Genomic DNA, 16,906 nt, shown 5'->3' on the forward strand with positions numbered 1-16,906 from the left:
TGCCTTTTCTTGGATTTCTAATTGGCTCTGATCCCTAATATTTGGCTACATATTGAATTTTTGTTCTGCAACAGGATTATATCTGTTTTTGTTGTGCAAGACTGATATATCTTTGCTAATCAGACTACAAATAAAGTGGAACTTTGCAGAAGGAAAGAAATTGGGAGGTAGAGGGGTTAATTATTGTTATCTAAGAATAATTTTATTGTGAGTGATCGTCTCAAAGTATTTCCAGATGTCAGAGATTTTCCTGCTGGCTCCATTTCAGACAATCAAGTTTATTTGTGTAGCACATTACAGCAACAATGCAGTTCAAAGAGATTTACATCATAAAATCACAAAAATATAGTTATAAAAAAACAACATAATCTACAATTGAGAAAACCAGTAACAAACATTACATTTTGACGAGTGCCATCATACACATCAAATATGTTGGTCAAATTTCATTTTATTTTGGCCACTGAAGACAAATATTTTCCTCTGATGCGAGACCAAATGGGCAACCCATGATGCAGCACGGCTCATCGCGCTTTTATTTTGAAAGCCGACACTCAAAATGAAGCAGTCACGTGACCCATGCAATGCTAGGCCTCGTTTGTTGCCAGTCACGTGGTTTTCAGCACAAGCCTCGAAGCCTGGATTCAGATAGCCCATCACTACAGGGAAGAAGCCTTTTAGTTATCTTGCTTTACTAGCAAAGTCGCTAGCTAGCAGCTAACTAATAGCACAACAACAGCCCAATGTCTGTATTATAAAAATAGTGAATTGATAGATAAGAACAGTTTCTCCTCACCTGGCTGTCTCCTCCCGCTCAGTAGTTCTTCAGAGAAAGGCAGACGCAGAGGCCTGTCAGTGTCTGTTGTATTTCATTACCTCTCTGCTTAAACCGCGACTCCGAGCTGAAACAGAAACGATACTTCAACGTTTTCCGTCATCTGACAAGTAGCAAGTTTACTCCACTTTATTCACCAAAAACGTTTTTTTTTTTTTATTCACCAAAAACTGTTCTGTAATCTGGAACGTTCGCTATGTTGAGCTCCAGTTAGCCGCCTTATCTCACTGCGCGAGAGGCAACTGCGTCATGCGTCACGGGCAAAAGGTCAAAGGTAACAAGGTGACCGGCTTATTATGTTGTACAAAAAAAAGCCCAATATAAAACAATTTTAGTAAATGTTATGTGTTAGAAGAGGGCTTAGAAAATAATACCAAAAAAAAAAGATAAAAATTGACCAAAAGGGCACTTGGGGGCAAGGAGCAAAAGGGGCAGGTGCTCAAGCACTCCTAACCCCCTCTGCATGTGCCTGCAGTAATTATTTAAACATGGTGTTGCGCATTTCTGTGCATTTCCGTTCCATTACAAAAACAAAACGGGACTCAAACACCCTGATGAGCAGAGCGGTAAATATGAAGCCTGAAAACCTAATATCTTAACGGACTGAATCCTTTGTGTTTTTAACTAATCTCTGCTGGGTTTGTGGGGCGCAGGCGGTTGCCACGGCAACAGGTTGATTAAACGACAGAGATGAGAGTAAAAAGTTAGGAGAGGTTTAGAATCGATCGCCTTGTTTTACCTTTGTTTACCTTTGCTGGGATTCATCACAGCTGCTGTAGTTTCTGAACCCTATCACCACCAGGTCAAAAGCACAGCTTCTTGGCGCAGCACATTCATTAATGTTTCTATCATTTATGTTTTCAGATGTTAAACTGTCACAGCAGACCACCCTGCAGGCCTCTGGTCTCAGTGTTTCCCTTCAGACTCCCAGTGAGCTCACAGCTTCAGGATGACCAGAGACCTTCACCTTTCTGGAGCAGGAACACCCGGCCTAATGCACTGGTGATACATTCATTTTAAAAAATGAGGCTGTTCTTATAGAATTGATATGCATAAACCATCTGTATTTTACCTCTTTAAATAAACAAAATATGTTTGATTATTATGAAATCTGTGTTCCTTCTCATCTGTGTAGTTCTAATTTAATCAAATCTCATGTTTTCACGTCCCAAAGACAATAAAATGGATTGTTTGTGGCTTAAAATAAGCAAAACAATCTCAATAAAGCAAAGTTACAAAAATAGAATACAGATTGAAAGTTTTGGACCCGTTTTATGTTTTTTTTCTCAACAATAATTTGTAGACATCTCGGTTTGCTTTCATTTGTTCATACTGTATGTCTTGCATTTTTTGTGTGTGTGTTGGAGGCATTCATAACCTACATCATTAATCTATGGAAAGTCGGGTCTTATCACATCTCTCCCCCTCCTTCCAGAGTAATAAAGTCTTGAAGTCGGCAAGGGTGTCGGCACACTTGCTATCCATCTCTCACCACCAGGCAATGCCACAACCTGCATTGCAATGGACAGTAACTACTCTTAGTGGAGGTGATATAAACAGAAAAGACTCTTTTTGGGTTAGTTGGTAAAAAAAAAAAAAAAAAAACCCACTAGCGTTTTTATGGATGAAGCGCCTCTCATTTGCAATTTTCAGAAGTGAAATAACCAATCTCTGGTTGATGAGTTGAAATGAAAAAAGAGAAGTGCATGTTGAAAGACAGTGTTAGAAGAAGACATTTAGCACCTGAATGAAAGTCCTTGTCTCAGTCTGGAGCCCACCTCTCTGGTCTTTCTCTGTCCTGTGAAACTCTGACGTCTGTTAGAGGAATTTTTTTTATGTCAGTGTGACCGCACTGATACTCTTTTCAAACACAAGTATACATATAAGAATGGGGGGGGAGGAAGTCAAAGGAAATGACAAAACCTATTCCTCAAACGCCTGAGGAGGTTTAGATGTGTCTCTTCTCCAACACAGCTGATTCAACTACTTCCTCAGCATGTCAAATTCCTGCTAAAGCCTGCTGATGAACCATCATTTGATTCAGGTTTATTAAACCAGGAAAAAACAAAAAACAAACTAAAACATGCTGGATACCGGTTATTGAAGGCTGACTTTGTACACCACTGCCATACATGATTACCCCTCTCACACCCACACACTTACACATGCATGGACACAACCCTACTCTCTCTCCTTTTTAGGAAGCAGTTGCTCATTATGCTTTCTGCCTGTCTGGTCCACGTAGCACACTGGGAATGCTTTAAATATACAAAGTCTCTTTCCAGGAGATCAGATGAATGCATCCTATGCAACAGGATGGTGATCTGAAGCATGCTAGAAAGTTCCTCTCTGAAGGGCTCGGTAGTAATAATAAAAACAGAAAGTTTTGGGGTGGCCTAGTCAAAATCCAGATTTTAATCCGATTGAGATACTGTGGTAACGCAGCTTGTTTCCTACTGAATGGTGACCCTTACGGCTCACAGACTCTATCGCATAGCTCGGAGCCAAGCTTTCCAAAGTGTGCCCATTGCCGCTCACTTCCTAATTGTATAATTGCAGCACTTATCTTAACAGGATTTGACAAGGTTGTGGTGTTTGCTTCTCTGGATAATTTCCTGCGTGTCTTTGGGGACAGATGCAGACTCATTTAAGTTAATCGGTGTTTACCTTAAAAAGTGAAAATATATATGCAGCTAAACAGGAGAATACCCATGTCAAAAAGAGCTTATTACTTGTCAATGTTAAGCACATTTAATTCAGCCAAAAAAAAAGCTAAACAAACCCAGAACTGATTTGAAAATTTGAACAAATGTGGAGATAAGATCATTTTTGTGCCATAGACTCATGAGAAACTTCACAAATAAAAATGAGCAGTGGATGAGCATGAATGAGTGTGTTTGTGTGTGTGCGTTTGTGTGTGTGTGTGTGTATGTGTGTGAGAACCATGTACGCCGCTTTAGCAGGGCAGTGTAGCGTGCAGTGCAGGAGCGAGCAGAGGCGGCCCGGGCCAACGCAGCTCCAGCACCCTGGTAATCCCTGCGTTTTCAGGAGCCCTGGCCCGTACTTGATTAGCTTGAGCAAGAAAAAGGTTATGCGCGCTCTCATGTGTTTCTCTCGCCCTCTCTATGTCTCCCTCTCTTTCTCTATCTGTCTCACTCCCTCGTTCCCCCCCTCTTTCTCATGCCCCCTCCCCTTCTCTGCGTCCCCTGGAGCCACATTGTGAATGAATGGACTCTAAGTGTTTGCTCAGCAACTTCATCTGTTCCTCTCACTCTCTGTACTTCTCGGGATTTTTTTTTTTCCTGAGAACTTGCTGAGCTGATGCTGTTTAGAGACAGAAGTAAACCTAGCATTAAACTGGAATAGACACAGGGTGTTTTGCACTGCTGGCCACTTTTATAGGAACCACTGGTAAAAATGTGTATAAAAATTGTCTCATTGCTGTAAAATAATCTCACAAGGATTTTAAAAAAAACAGTGTTTATTTTGAGTACACTTATTCAGTTCATGCACTGCAGGTTTTTGCAAAAATCACCAGAGTTGTTGGCACCCATTTTGTCTGTACTTTCTAAAACTCCTCTTTGTGCGTAAATCAAATTCACCACTTGTTTTTCCTCTATAATAATTCGATTGGTTGGAGAATACAGTGGATCCCATATAGCGGTTTAATATTTGTGGATTCACATGTTTGCTGATTTTCCTGTTGCTTGTAACATAAATTTGTCTATTTGTGCACTATTTATTTATTTTTTTTTGCAAACTAATATGCTGACCCCTATTTGCAAAATCCACGTATATAACTGTGATGCAGTGAACAAGCTAAACATAAAACACAACAGCTTGTTGATTCTCCTATCGTGTAGATGAGTCACTGTCAATCTTCTTTACCCTTAATATTTAAGTAATCAAGACATATAAAATACATAAGTAGATGGTTTTATACCATCTACTGACTTGAATTTTGTCAACTCATTTGTTAAAGATCAGAAGCAGAAAAATGATTTAATAGTGAGAAGTATTGTACGAAGTACTTTGTATGAAGATGCCTTCATCTTGAAAAGATGGCACTTTAATTATTTTATTCTTGTTGGGTTCAAACTTGCATTTTATTTTAATTTTTTTGTAACAATGTTAATAATAATCACAAGTGTCAAATATTGTAGCAATAAAATAATGCAGCCTGGAAGCTGATATATGTAGGTGCAATGTTATCTGATTTACTGGTGTTTGCAAACCGGCCAATCCAGAAGCACCACTAATTTTCCATGTCTGTGATTGGCTGTATCCCAATTGTAAGAGCAGAGATAAGGATGTTAGCCTCTGCAGTAGTGCTAATTCAATAACCATTGTGTACATTAATGTATATTAAAGTATATTTGGATTTTGAACCAAAAATTATCCTTTGTGCCTTAATAAGATTCCCAGGGTCTTTGGTAGCATTACAGATCATCCGCCATACTTAACAGTGCGAATGTAGTCATCCTTTATTTAATGGTTGCTTGGTTGTGAATGTAAAGCTCAACTCTTAGTCTGTGACCAAAGCAGATGATTCCACTTAAAGTCTGTGCATTGTTTAGCTAAACCATGTTTACAAGTATGATGATAGAACAGGCTTAAGGTAATAAATATAGTACCGCTTCCAAAACAATCCTCAAAAACGGTTTCAGAATTTTTGCTTCCTTTTTTAAATTTGATTGAAGCAACACATTTTTGAGAAAGCTGCGCATGAAAGGACACACTGCAAGTTTGAGGTGACAACAACAAACATGAGTGGCTGAAAAGATTGAGAATCAGAAGGAAGAAGTGTGAGGAAGCAAAAACACCACATGGCACAGAACATGACTGAAAGTCTGAAAGACTGAATATCTCTAAATTCTGGGGGCAGATCCGCACAACTTGGGCCGTAGGTGACATTTGCTTTTGATTAAAAATAATTGAATGGGCTCATCTGCTTGTCAACAAATAAGCAGATTTTACATCATTCTGTGATCTACAAATTACAATGCGAGATTCTCCAGACACTCATGGACATCTCCAGAAAGGTTTTGTAAAGACAAAACTAATTTTAGAAATGACAAATTTTACATTCTCTACATTCAGCTTGATGCTTTCAGAAACTTAAAAAGTAATTAATTATAGGAGTATTACTACGGCTTTTACAAATACAAATATGTCATTAAAGAATCTGGCAAATGGATTGTAGGGCTAGAAATGGTGTCGTCCATAATTCGCTTCCTTATTTACCCCGTAGGAAAACAGCAATTTTCATTCTATAAAAACATCTACTTTGTTGTCAGAAGAACATTCTGATGCAGAATTTGTCAGTCTGCAATGTGAAAAGTAATGGAACTATCACTATCTGAATAGCTACAGCAGAGTGTTTGTTCCATTTATGGGACGGAGAAACAAAATTGTCCTGAAAGGTGTATGGAGTCAGTGCTGGGGTGGCGGGGCGGTTCAGGAGGGGATTAACAAGAGGCCGCAGACCCTGAGGCAGGGGTCCTCGTTTCCTGGCCTGAGCCCCTGTTTGTCCTGCCTGACCTGGCAGCTCTGGGGGCAGATCCCGCCTAGATACATCCCTGCTCCCACGCCTGTCTGAAGCTGTTAGCCACTGGCTGTGAGTAGCTAGCTGGGCTTAGTTATGTCTGAGCTGCAGTGTGGTGAGAAGGGGGGGGGGGTTCCCGTTATCTGTGGGATGGGGCTGCCAGCTTCTGCGTGTTGGTAGAGGATGGGTTGTGGTTAAACAGACGTCTGCCAGAACTGTAGGAGGTGATGATTAATATCTTTTCTTTGTCTATGATCAACTTTTATTTGCAGCAGGATTGTTCAAGAGGAACATCATTGCTATAAAACTTGTGGACAACTTTCTTTAAAATCAACTTAAGTGGAAGATAAGCCAACATGAGAATCAAATGAAGAACTACGTAAAGGAGAATCACACCCTTTAGACTTTTTGTCTTTTTTTTTTACATTTCAATAAAAAACATTGAATCAACCAAAAGATTCAAAGTGTGTGTGTGTGTGTGTGTGTGTGTGTGTGTGTGTGTGTGTGTGTGTGTGTGTGTGCGTGTGTGCGTGTGTGTGTGTGTGTGTGCGTGTGCGTGCGTGTGTGTGTGTGTTTAACACATAAATTTGTCTTGATCTCATCCCATCCATCAACCATCATGCTCTATCTCTTTGTTTTGTGTCATCCTGCTGGAAGGTGAACCTCTCTCTTCAATATCAAGTTTTTTTCTAGTTACTTCCAGGTTTTCTGCTCTTCTTTAACATCCTGTCAGTTCATGTGAGCGGCTATGTCTTGATTGGCTTGGAGTTTTGCTATACTCTTTCCATTTCCTGCGGACGATGCTGTGATGTTTTCCTTCTCGGGAAAAAAAATCCTGAATAACCTAAATCTGCTTTAAACGTCTCCTTAACTCGCCCCCTGACCCCGTTCGCTGTGTTCCTTTGTCTTCATGGGGCTGTTTTGTTCACTGATGTTCTCTAACACAATTCTGGGGTCTTCTAAATTCTGACACACAGGTGGACTCTGTTTAAAATTTGGGTGAATGTTGGCTGCCCCAAATTTCATTAAGGGTGTCTGAAACAACCGTTTTCTAAATACAACGTGTTTCCAGTTGGGTAAACTGTGAAAGAGTTCAACAGGTATGAATACTTTCCCACGTCATACCGCATGTAACAAATTACCCACATTCAGCTTGTTGCTCACTGTATTTCAAATACAGTTCTTCAGAAGATATCTCATTTGGTGTACAGACGTTGGAGATTTAAAGTTTACCATTTGATTTGATAATTGGGGATTTTTCAGAAGATGTTTGGTGTCTCTATCTAGTTGGTGTCTCAAGTGTACCCTCCAGAGTTTTTTTTCCAGTCCTTGGTCATTAAAATCCTCACTTACTGAAATCAATTTAATAAAATAGTTTGTTTAATTGTGACCCTACCTTGTTGTGCTCTGTCTTTGCACTCCGAGTTGCAGATCTCACAACGCTGCTGAAAGCATTTCAAACACCTTCTTTGTTTGCCTAAATAATCATAAAGAAAGACTGTGGCTTCCAAAGTGATTAAAGGGTGTTGTCTGACTACCAACTGTGTGCACAACACTGTTTTTACTTCAAAATCCAAAAGACAACATGTCTCCTCATCTCCCAACTGGGTTGTTTGATTATCGCTCTCCAAAAACGAAAATGAAATGTAGGGATATTTTTCTTTCCTTTCTCAAAAGCTTGGATAGCTCAATTGCTTGTTTTCAGGGGGTTGTTATTATTTTTCAATTGCTGGATAGGCTGCAGATTTTGGAGTAGCCTGGTGCGGCTCTGTGAATGTTGCTTCTGCCCTAAACATACAGACAGCAAGTCAGTGAAAGGCCAAAGAACGGCGGAGTTACAGACACAGAAGAAGGGCTCGCCAGTGATGCTTGTGTCTGCAGCTAATTATTAACGTGTTCAATAAATCTCAAAATTGCACACACCCTGTTTAAAACTGGCATTTTGTGATGTAAAAAAAAAAAAGATTAGGAGAGTATAAATTATTTAAAAACAATTTCTATATTTATTTATCCTGCAAAATTCAGGTAAAAGTCAACTACGCCCAACTAAAAATAAATAGCTGATGTTTTTTTTCATAAAATCTTCATTGAATCTTTAAATCTTATACAACACACAAATGACACAAAAATAGTGATGAAACCTTCAAAATATGTGCTTACCTTTAAACATGTCGCCTGACAACGTATTGATAGGCAACAACCGCCTCAGGGTTAACCTTAGTTTGCAAGTTTCACTTTGAAAGGCCTCATTAAGCTAAAGCTGGATTCAAACCTAAATTATTGAGACTTTCTTAACCACAGACCTGGTGGGTTGTTCTTTACATTCAATAAGTTGATCTGTTTTTTTTTGTTTTTTTTTTACATAATTCCAGTTAAATAAGCATATTCTGCAAAACAGTTTTACAGAGCTATGCCTTTTTTCTTTTTTTTATTTGAGGACTGTTTTTTTTTATTTTTTTAATTCAGGCAAATTAATTAATAAAGACCGGCTGCTCAAATCAGTCGAATCTACTACTTAGAGAGATAAAGCCAATTTTTTTTTGGTGGGTGGGTTGTGAGTCCTCTTTCATCAGTCGTCACTGTGTGGACCCAGTGGCGTCACTCCTGCCCAGTCTCATAAAACTGTCAACGCCTTTCTCTCACCTGTACTGACACACACCATCCCAAACAGCAGCGTGAGGGCTCGCTTTGGTAACAGAAAGGAGACTCTCTGTCTTAAAATACGCACCTCCTTGAGCGTATCCAAGGGAATATTCCCCATCTGATCGTTTCGACACAAAGAGGGTTCTCCCATTTGTTCTTTTTTTTTATGACTCTGGCAAATTATTCTTACTTCTCTGGCATGTGCAACATGACCGCAGAGCCATCGCCTGCAGAGGCAAGCCCCGATGTCATGTCTCCAAATGTGAGCTTGGACTCGCCGCTGCCTCCCCCGCCACTGATGCTGCAGGCCCGGCATAAGGACAACATTCTTATCAAGTCTGAGCCCCATGGGAGCAGCCCCAGCGCGGAGGACGGAGACGCAGTGGGCCACACAGAGGAGCACCTACCCACAGGCAGCCGCCGCAGGAAGAGGCCCGTCCAGAGAGGGAAACCTCCCTACAGCTACATCGCTCTCATCGCCATGGCCATTGCCAACTCCACCGAGAGGAAGCTCACCCTTGGGGGCATTTATAAGTTCATCATGGAGCGGTTTCCGTTCTATAGGGAGAACTCCAAGAAGTGGCAGAACTCCATCCGCCACAATCTGACCCTCAACGACTGCTTTGTGAAGATCCCCAGGGAGCCTGGCAGGCCGGGCAAAGGCAACTATTGGACTCTGGATCCAGCAGCAGAGGACATGTTTGACAACGGCAGCTTTTTAAGAAGAAGGAAAAGGTTCAAGCGCACAGATGTGAGTACCTATCCGGGTTACATGCAGAGCTCCAGCGCCTTTACACCAGCCACCATGGGGAGGCCGTCCTACCCCAACACGCTGTACGCCGGGATCGGGTCAGGCTATGGTTCCCAGTTGACAGCCACATCCCCGCATCCAGCCATGATGCATCACTACCAGACCCCCTCGGGGGTATGCCAGGGGCAGCCGCGCATGTTCAGCATCGACAACATTATTAGCCAGCAGACTGTGGTGCAGGGCGGCCCGGTCGGGGAGCTCAGCACCCAGGCGCTGGGTCTGAGCGGCGGTGACCTGGGCTCCATGACCTCCAGCTGCTCTGTAACCAGCACCGACCCGTCAGCGTGTTTCCAGAGCCAGACTGTGAACCCTGCAGCGACCATGCTGGGCAGAAACAGCGGAAACCTGACCTCCAATCTGGCAACAGGGTACCCATACTCCGCTGCCTCTGCCTCTCCTCCGAACCTGCCCTCGATGAGCCAGGCCGGGTTCTCCCCCGGCGGCTCTCAGGTGTACTGTTCGAGTAACAGACTGTCGCTACCGGCGCTGCGCCACGGCTCCTGCGCAGAGCACACGGAGCCACTACTGGGCCTCCCGAACCCCATGAACTCCTACAACAACAGCTACATGAGACAGGGCAACTTTACAACAGGATTAGAGAGGTACATGTGAGACAATATGCTTTTAGTTCAAATAATATTTGCAATGACCATACGCGTAATAAATGCCATGTTTGTTCCATTGTGGAAGGAATTTAACACGTTCATATTTAAAGAGGTACAAAGCCATCTATATTCGTTTGGAACATTCCATCTTTACATTGAAAAGTTATAGATTGCTTCACATTCTTCATAATTCACGTTTCAGTTTGTTTGATTAAATGTTTCCTTCTGTTCTGTATGTGTAAAGTGTTTGATGTAGCTCAAGATTTTAAGATGAAAAAAAGTGTGATATTTTGCTGGCCACCATGCCTCTGGAAATAAATAATTTCTTCTTGTTAATGAATTAAATGTGTCCCTCTTTTGCTTAGGGTTTATTTTTATTTTGCTTTTTGTGGCATGTTAGTCAGGAACTTGCTGAAACAATCACTATTTCAAATGCCCACACTGACTCTGAACAAGATGGTGAATGAATAACGATGATAATAAAAATAAACAAATAAATAAAAAAGCTAATATCTGACCAGTTTCAACATGGTCTGTTAAATGTAGCTGAGACATAAAGTTTTAAAAATGTTTCAAAAAGAATTTTTAGCTGGTTAAAGTTCACTCATCAACTCAGTGTATCCTTGAAACATTTTCTCTCCCGTCCAGCTCCCCGCCCTCTAAAGTAATAATACTAATAAAAATAATAAAATATGGGAAAAGTTAGAAAAAAAATGTAGTACAACTGAAAACAACAACATAATGTTAAACAGATTACAAGGCAAAAGATTCTGGCAATGGTCATTTATGCGCGTCATAAATGACCATAATTTATGGTAATAATATGGAAATAATATGCAACCAGCCACAAGACATAGTTTATGTCTGATTCAACTTTTTTTTTGTATTTTAGTCCGATAATAATAATAATAATAATAATAATAATAATAATAATAATAATAATAATAATAATAATAATAATAATAATAATTCCCATACACAACTTGAGCAATTTACACATTTTAGCCTCGAGATGGCAGCAACCATAAGATGTTCACTGGGTCGTCTTACTTTTTTCTCAGGGAGTTATTGCTCCCCAACAGATATAGAGCACAGATATATTGTCAGAAAAAAAAAATCTTTCAGTGAAAGTGTTGGCTTGTTGTAAGCAAAAAATGTGCCGCCAGAGGTCAACATCCGGAAGGGACGCGGGGATGGAGGAGGCGGATGGGGTATTTTGCTTTGAAATATATAAGGGCGGGTGCTCAAACGTGGTGCAGCAAGAAAAATAAAAATGGAGAATAAATAAGCGAATAAATTTAATTCACTAATCGAGGCTTACCCATGTTTAACATTTTGTGTAGTTTATGTGTAGCCTGCTGTTTTTTTGTTTTGCAGTTGGATACTGAATCCTCATTTCCTCAAATATATAGTTTTCTTTTTATTCTTTGGCCAAAGTTTAGCTTGCATTCTATTAAAGGTTGCACAACTATTTAGAAAAACATAAAAGCTTCAGAAATTTGACTGGAAGTTGTGGATTTTATTTTTTTTTTATCTCTGTTTTGGGATCGAAATCGTAAAAGACAGAGAAGCCAATTTATCCAATTGAGTTTTTGCTTTGAGCACACCAGCAGGTGGCGCTTAAACACCACAAACTACAGCAATCCCATTCGGAGCGCTACTGGGTAACTTTACGAACATCCACATTTCTGAAAAATCAGTTTTCAAATATTTTAATCAAATACACGTAAGTAAATATTTGTTTTAATCCTTTCCCTCTAGAAATTAAACTGTAGAGCCACAGGTGGATTTTTAGTGATATTTGACAAGTCTAAATATCGAGGTTGTGTCAACTATTCCAGTTACCGAGAGCAAAACACATTATAGTCAGTATCGATATTTTATAACAAAAATTTTGAAACAAACAAATGACTTATTTATATGCATGGAAACAAACCCCCAAAAAATAGAGAAAGAAAAAAAAAAGTAGTAATAACTAACATTTCAGGAAAAAAAAAAGTGAACCCTACAATGTCAGTTTTCAGACTTTTAACAGTCAGTCATGACAACAACACACTGAAATAGTATCTCCGGTATCTCAATTGAACTCGAAAATATTCTTCAGACAAAAAGACAACAAAAAAGATAAACAAGCGAATGATATCCAGAAACAATGAAAAGAAGAGGGCAGTTTATATGTAAAAACTCTTACACATAGAACGTGTTAATCTTGTGCTGCCAGATGAGCCTGAATGGAAGCATGACGGATAACAACTCAGTCTAACGAACGAGAGGAACCCGCAAATATTGTATTATCATCTGCTGACGTTTCATTCCCGATGAGAAAAAAAAAAAAAAACTCGGAGCATGTTGCAGTGTCTATAATATCCCATTTGTCCTTCTACAGCTCATGCACATGGATGATTGTCTGCCTTGTTGACAAGGAGACAGAAAAAAAAAGCGACTTGGATATTTCACCAAGATATCCAAGCAGGAGTCAGTATACATGGCGATGCACGTCTGTTTTTGAAATAATATTAATGATAAGAATTGTTTGTATAAAATCATTAATATTATGTATATAGTTAATTTTTTATTTACTTTATCTAAGAAGGGAAAAACTCATTTCTGTTATTAATAAAGGTAAAACAATACAGCAACAATTCACATGCATGTAATTATTTACAGCAAGCGTTTTCAGTAAGTTATAAACGTATAAAGGGGGGAAAAACATAGACAAGACGCATTGACCAAGTATGGAAAATATCGTTATTTTTCTTTCTTTCTTTTTCTTTTTTAGGAAAATTAGATAATAATAATAATAATAATAATAATAATAATAATAATAATAATAATAATAATAATAATAATAATAATAATAATACTTTCTATTTTTCTCTGCAAAGAAATATACAAATTTACGAATAGAATGAATCTATTTAAATTAGTTTAATTTGGTTGTGATTAACTCTATTAAAAACAGATTAAATCAGCAACGTCGGATATTGTTCGGTGTCAGTACGGTGTACATATTCCTGTAAGTCTTCAGTCTTTTTTCGTTAACTCACATTATTTTAACTGAAATCACTCCACTTAAGTTTTAGAGTTTTACAAGTGTATATATGACCCACAATGAGGAGACAGTAATTTTACGATTTTTGGGTGGCGTGTTCAGTTTCTTTCTTTCTTTTTTTTTTTTTACTGTTTGAATGGTAAAAATGAAATATTGATTAATGTAAGATACACATACAAATATTACTTTTTAGAAGAAAAAAAAAAGTCTGTTCAGTTCCTGGTAACTGTGACTCAAAGATCACGTGATCAGCGTGCTCCTATAAATACCATTTGAAAGCTAAGGAGGATAGTGTGACAGTCCGACTGGATACCTCTCCCAACCCGTGCGTAAAATCTCTTTTGGAAAGACATTCGGATACCCAAAAGTAGCGTTTTGACTGGAAACCATCGCATCTGAAGAAACAAACAAACAAACAAACAAAAAAAAAAACTCTGCCAGCTATTGGTGGAAGACATTGACTGTTTCTTTGGCTGACTTTTTTTACGCGAGTGCATCAGAATTTTTTTTTTTTTTTTTTTTCAATGAAACCACCCTCGGATGCAAAAGCAATCTCCCGATTCGCAGGTCAATAAGATTTCTGTGTCTCTTACCTCTTGTAGCTATGTGTGCATTGACTCGCTGGAGATAAAGTGTCCACAATAATACCTTTTTGTGAGGGGGAAAAAGGGAGGGTGTGTGCGCGCTCTCGCACTTCAGCCTTACCAGAAGAAAGAAGAAATCTGGGACAGACGGGGGAAGAGAAGTTGCGTCTCCAAGGATGACTTTAGGGACGGATATGTCCGACAGCTCTGCATTGTCCGAAGATGTAGACATTGATGTGGTCGGAGGGGACATATCCGTCGGGAAAGACGGGAAATACATTCACCACGAGTTCAACTTGGACAATGACTCGGACGATAATTACTCCCAGAGCGCGGCGGAGAGAGGTTCATCTCCGGGGCTCAGCAGCTCCGACTGCCCGTCAGAGCCTCTGGGATCCGGCGCGGAGTCTGGGACCTTGATTGGGGACAAACCCCGAAAAAGTGCACTTGTGAAACCCCCTTACTCGTACATCGCTCTGATCACAATGGCCATCCTGCAGAGTCCCAAGAAACGCCTCACGCTCAGCGAGATCTGCGAGTTCATCAGCAACAGATTCCCTTACTACCGGGAAAAATTCCCTGCGTGGCAGAACTCCATACGCCACAATCTTTCCCTGAACGACTGCTTTGTGAAAATCCCACGGGAGCCAGGTAACCCGGGAAAGGGCAACTACTGGACCCTGGACCCGGACTCCGCAGACATGTTCGACAACGGGAGCTTCTTGCGCAGGAGGAAGCGCTTCAAGAGACACCAAAGTAACGAAATCCTCAGGGACTCCGGCGGCTTTCTGCCAGGGTTCGGATACGGGCCGTATGGATACAACTACGGACTCCAGCTTCAGAACTTTCACGCAGCCCACAATCCTTTCCATCCGCACCACACCGGCGGATCTTTCCCCTTCCCCAACGCCCCCTGCACCTTGCCTTCACCTGCATCCATATTCCCCGCGCCGCATCACTTGCCCTCCCTTCTAGGGACCGACCTGAGGAAGCCCTTTTACCCGCAGCTCAGCCCGTCCCTGCCGCCTCTCAAGACGGACTCCGGCTCCACAACGAGTCGGCCCTCCTTCTCCATTGACAACATCATAGGAGCGGCCAACTCCAGCGGCTCTTCCTACAGCGCGCAGAGCAGCAGCCAGGCTCAGATCCTGGCCATGCTCACCCCGGCGCTGGCCTCCGCTTCCAGCCACCTGAACATTTCCCAGGAGGGCCTATTCCAAGCAAGCCCACCGAGTCAGACTTTTCCCACCAAGACCTCCAACTTGAACACTTGCCCTTTCTAAAGACTGAAAAAGTGAATAAGAAATAATAATTGTGACGTCGTCCTATGTGAAGGTAGGATGAACATTTTTGCTGCAGAAAGAAAGAAAGAAAGAGAGAGAGAGTTTGTTTCGAGCTCTCTCGGTTTCCTAACAATGTGAGAGGAGACTTTATTTATGCGATGTAAATATATGTGCATAACACTGAGAGGCAGACAACTTATGAAAGATCATAAAAACAAACACAATGCAGGCCTGCAAGTCCAGTCTGCGGTCCTCATTCAGAAGGTGATGGGATTTAAAATAATAATAATATTAAAAACTGATATTTTAACATAAGTTAAAGTTGTCACCAACGATCAGTGGGGCTTATTTCCATTTTTTAAAAAATAAATATAACTGAGAATTTAATTATGATTTATATTGTGTTTATTGTAAGATAGTTGGCACTATTGTTGTTGATATAGACGAAAGACGGCAATCTCAGGTTTTTACTTAGAAAGCACATGAAGACGAAAGGGGGGTTTCTGACTTTACATAGAAAAATCACTCCAATCTCCCATAGTCCCCCTTTTACATGGTGAATTTGTGGCAATATCGTTTCCTGTTGTCAGTGGATACATCTAGGTTGCGTGATTGACTCTCTCAGCCTTTTTTTTTTTTTAATTGTTCGTTCCTCCCTATATTTACAGTTGAATCTGTGAAACATTTGTCTTGTGTTGCCAATAGCTGAGCACATAAATGTTCATAGGTCAGTTCTTTTTTTGTTGTAATGACAAGAATAATAAATGTGAGTTTAAGAAACGAAAAACTCCTTTTTTTTGTTTTTACTTTAGGTTTTCTGCATTCAAAATGACAAGAAATGGTTTAAAAAAAATCTTGAAGCGCAAACTAGAGCACGCAAAACTTGTCTTAAATTTGCCTACTTTTCTTTAGAATTTTTTTTTCTTCAAGTGAAAATTCTTTGAAGAGGTTCCAAACTCTGGGGTTTATTTGAAATTACGTTCACGACCCAGATTCTTTCACGTTTTTTTTTGTTTTTTTTTGCGAATGTTGTTAGGGATTTCCCCCCCCCAAAAAAAAACTGCCGCTTAATGTTAGTGGAAGGAAATTATTAATGTGTTAACAACAACATTAGAAGCTGTAGCTTGCACTAAATTGATGTCTGGGTATGAAAAAAGACACATAATTCCCCTTTATATGTTTCCACGTGTTGATGTGCACAAAATTGGGGAATATCACGCAACAGTGGGCAAGTATATTCCTCTTGTGTGGCTGTTACTCGTTTGTAAAAAAGGACCAGCGACTCACAAAGGCTCCCCCAAAATGAATGGGGCGGAGGGGTGTGTGTGTGTGGGGAAGGGGGGGTTGGGGGGGGACGCTATAGCGAGCCTCGGCACTCTGTAATTGAAAGTGAACAAGGATATCCCCACGGTCTTTGGGGGGCTTTCGTTGCTAATTTGTAACAGCATTTTTCATCGGGTTCTCTAATCCACAATAATGCAGCTTTTTTTTTTTTTTTTTTGCTCGTTTGTTGATGTTGTCAGCGTGGACCCCTGGCCCAGGGGACTG

At 40.3% G+C, this 16,906-nt stretch overlaps 2 protein-coding genes across 2 annotated transcripts; both read left to right on the forward strand.

Moving 5' to 3' along the window:
- Positions 1-8,503: 8,503 nt before the first annotated feature.
- On the forward strand, positions 8,504-11,172 carry foxe3 (forkhead box E3). The gene has a single exon (XM_008406981.2). It carries the CDS (start codon positions 9,190-9,192, stop codon positions 10,444-10,446), a length of 1,257 nt encoding a protein of 418 aa, XP_008405203.1. The 5' UTR covers positions 8,504-9,189; the 3' UTR covers positions 10,447-11,172.
- Positions 11,173-13,760: 2,588 nt separating this feature from the next.
- Positions 13,761-16,363, forward strand: foxd2 (forkhead box D2). The gene has a single exon (XM_008406983.3). The coding sequence runs from the start codon at positions 14,252-14,254 to the stop codon at positions 15,356-15,358; it is 1,107 nt and encodes a 368-aa protein (XP_008405205.1). The 5' UTR covers positions 13,761-14,251; the 3' UTR covers positions 15,359-16,363.
- The last annotated feature ends 543 nt before the right edge of the window (positions 16,364-16,906 follow it).

The sequence above is a fragment of the Poecilia reticulata genome, chromosome 4 (genome assembly GCF_904066995.2).
Source record: "Poecilia reticulata chromosome 4, P_reticulata-male-v2, whole genome shotgun sequence".
Classification (NCBI taxonomy): Eukaryota; Metazoa; Chordata; class Actinopteri; order Cyprinodontiformes; family Poeciliidae; genus Poecilia; species Poecilia reticulata.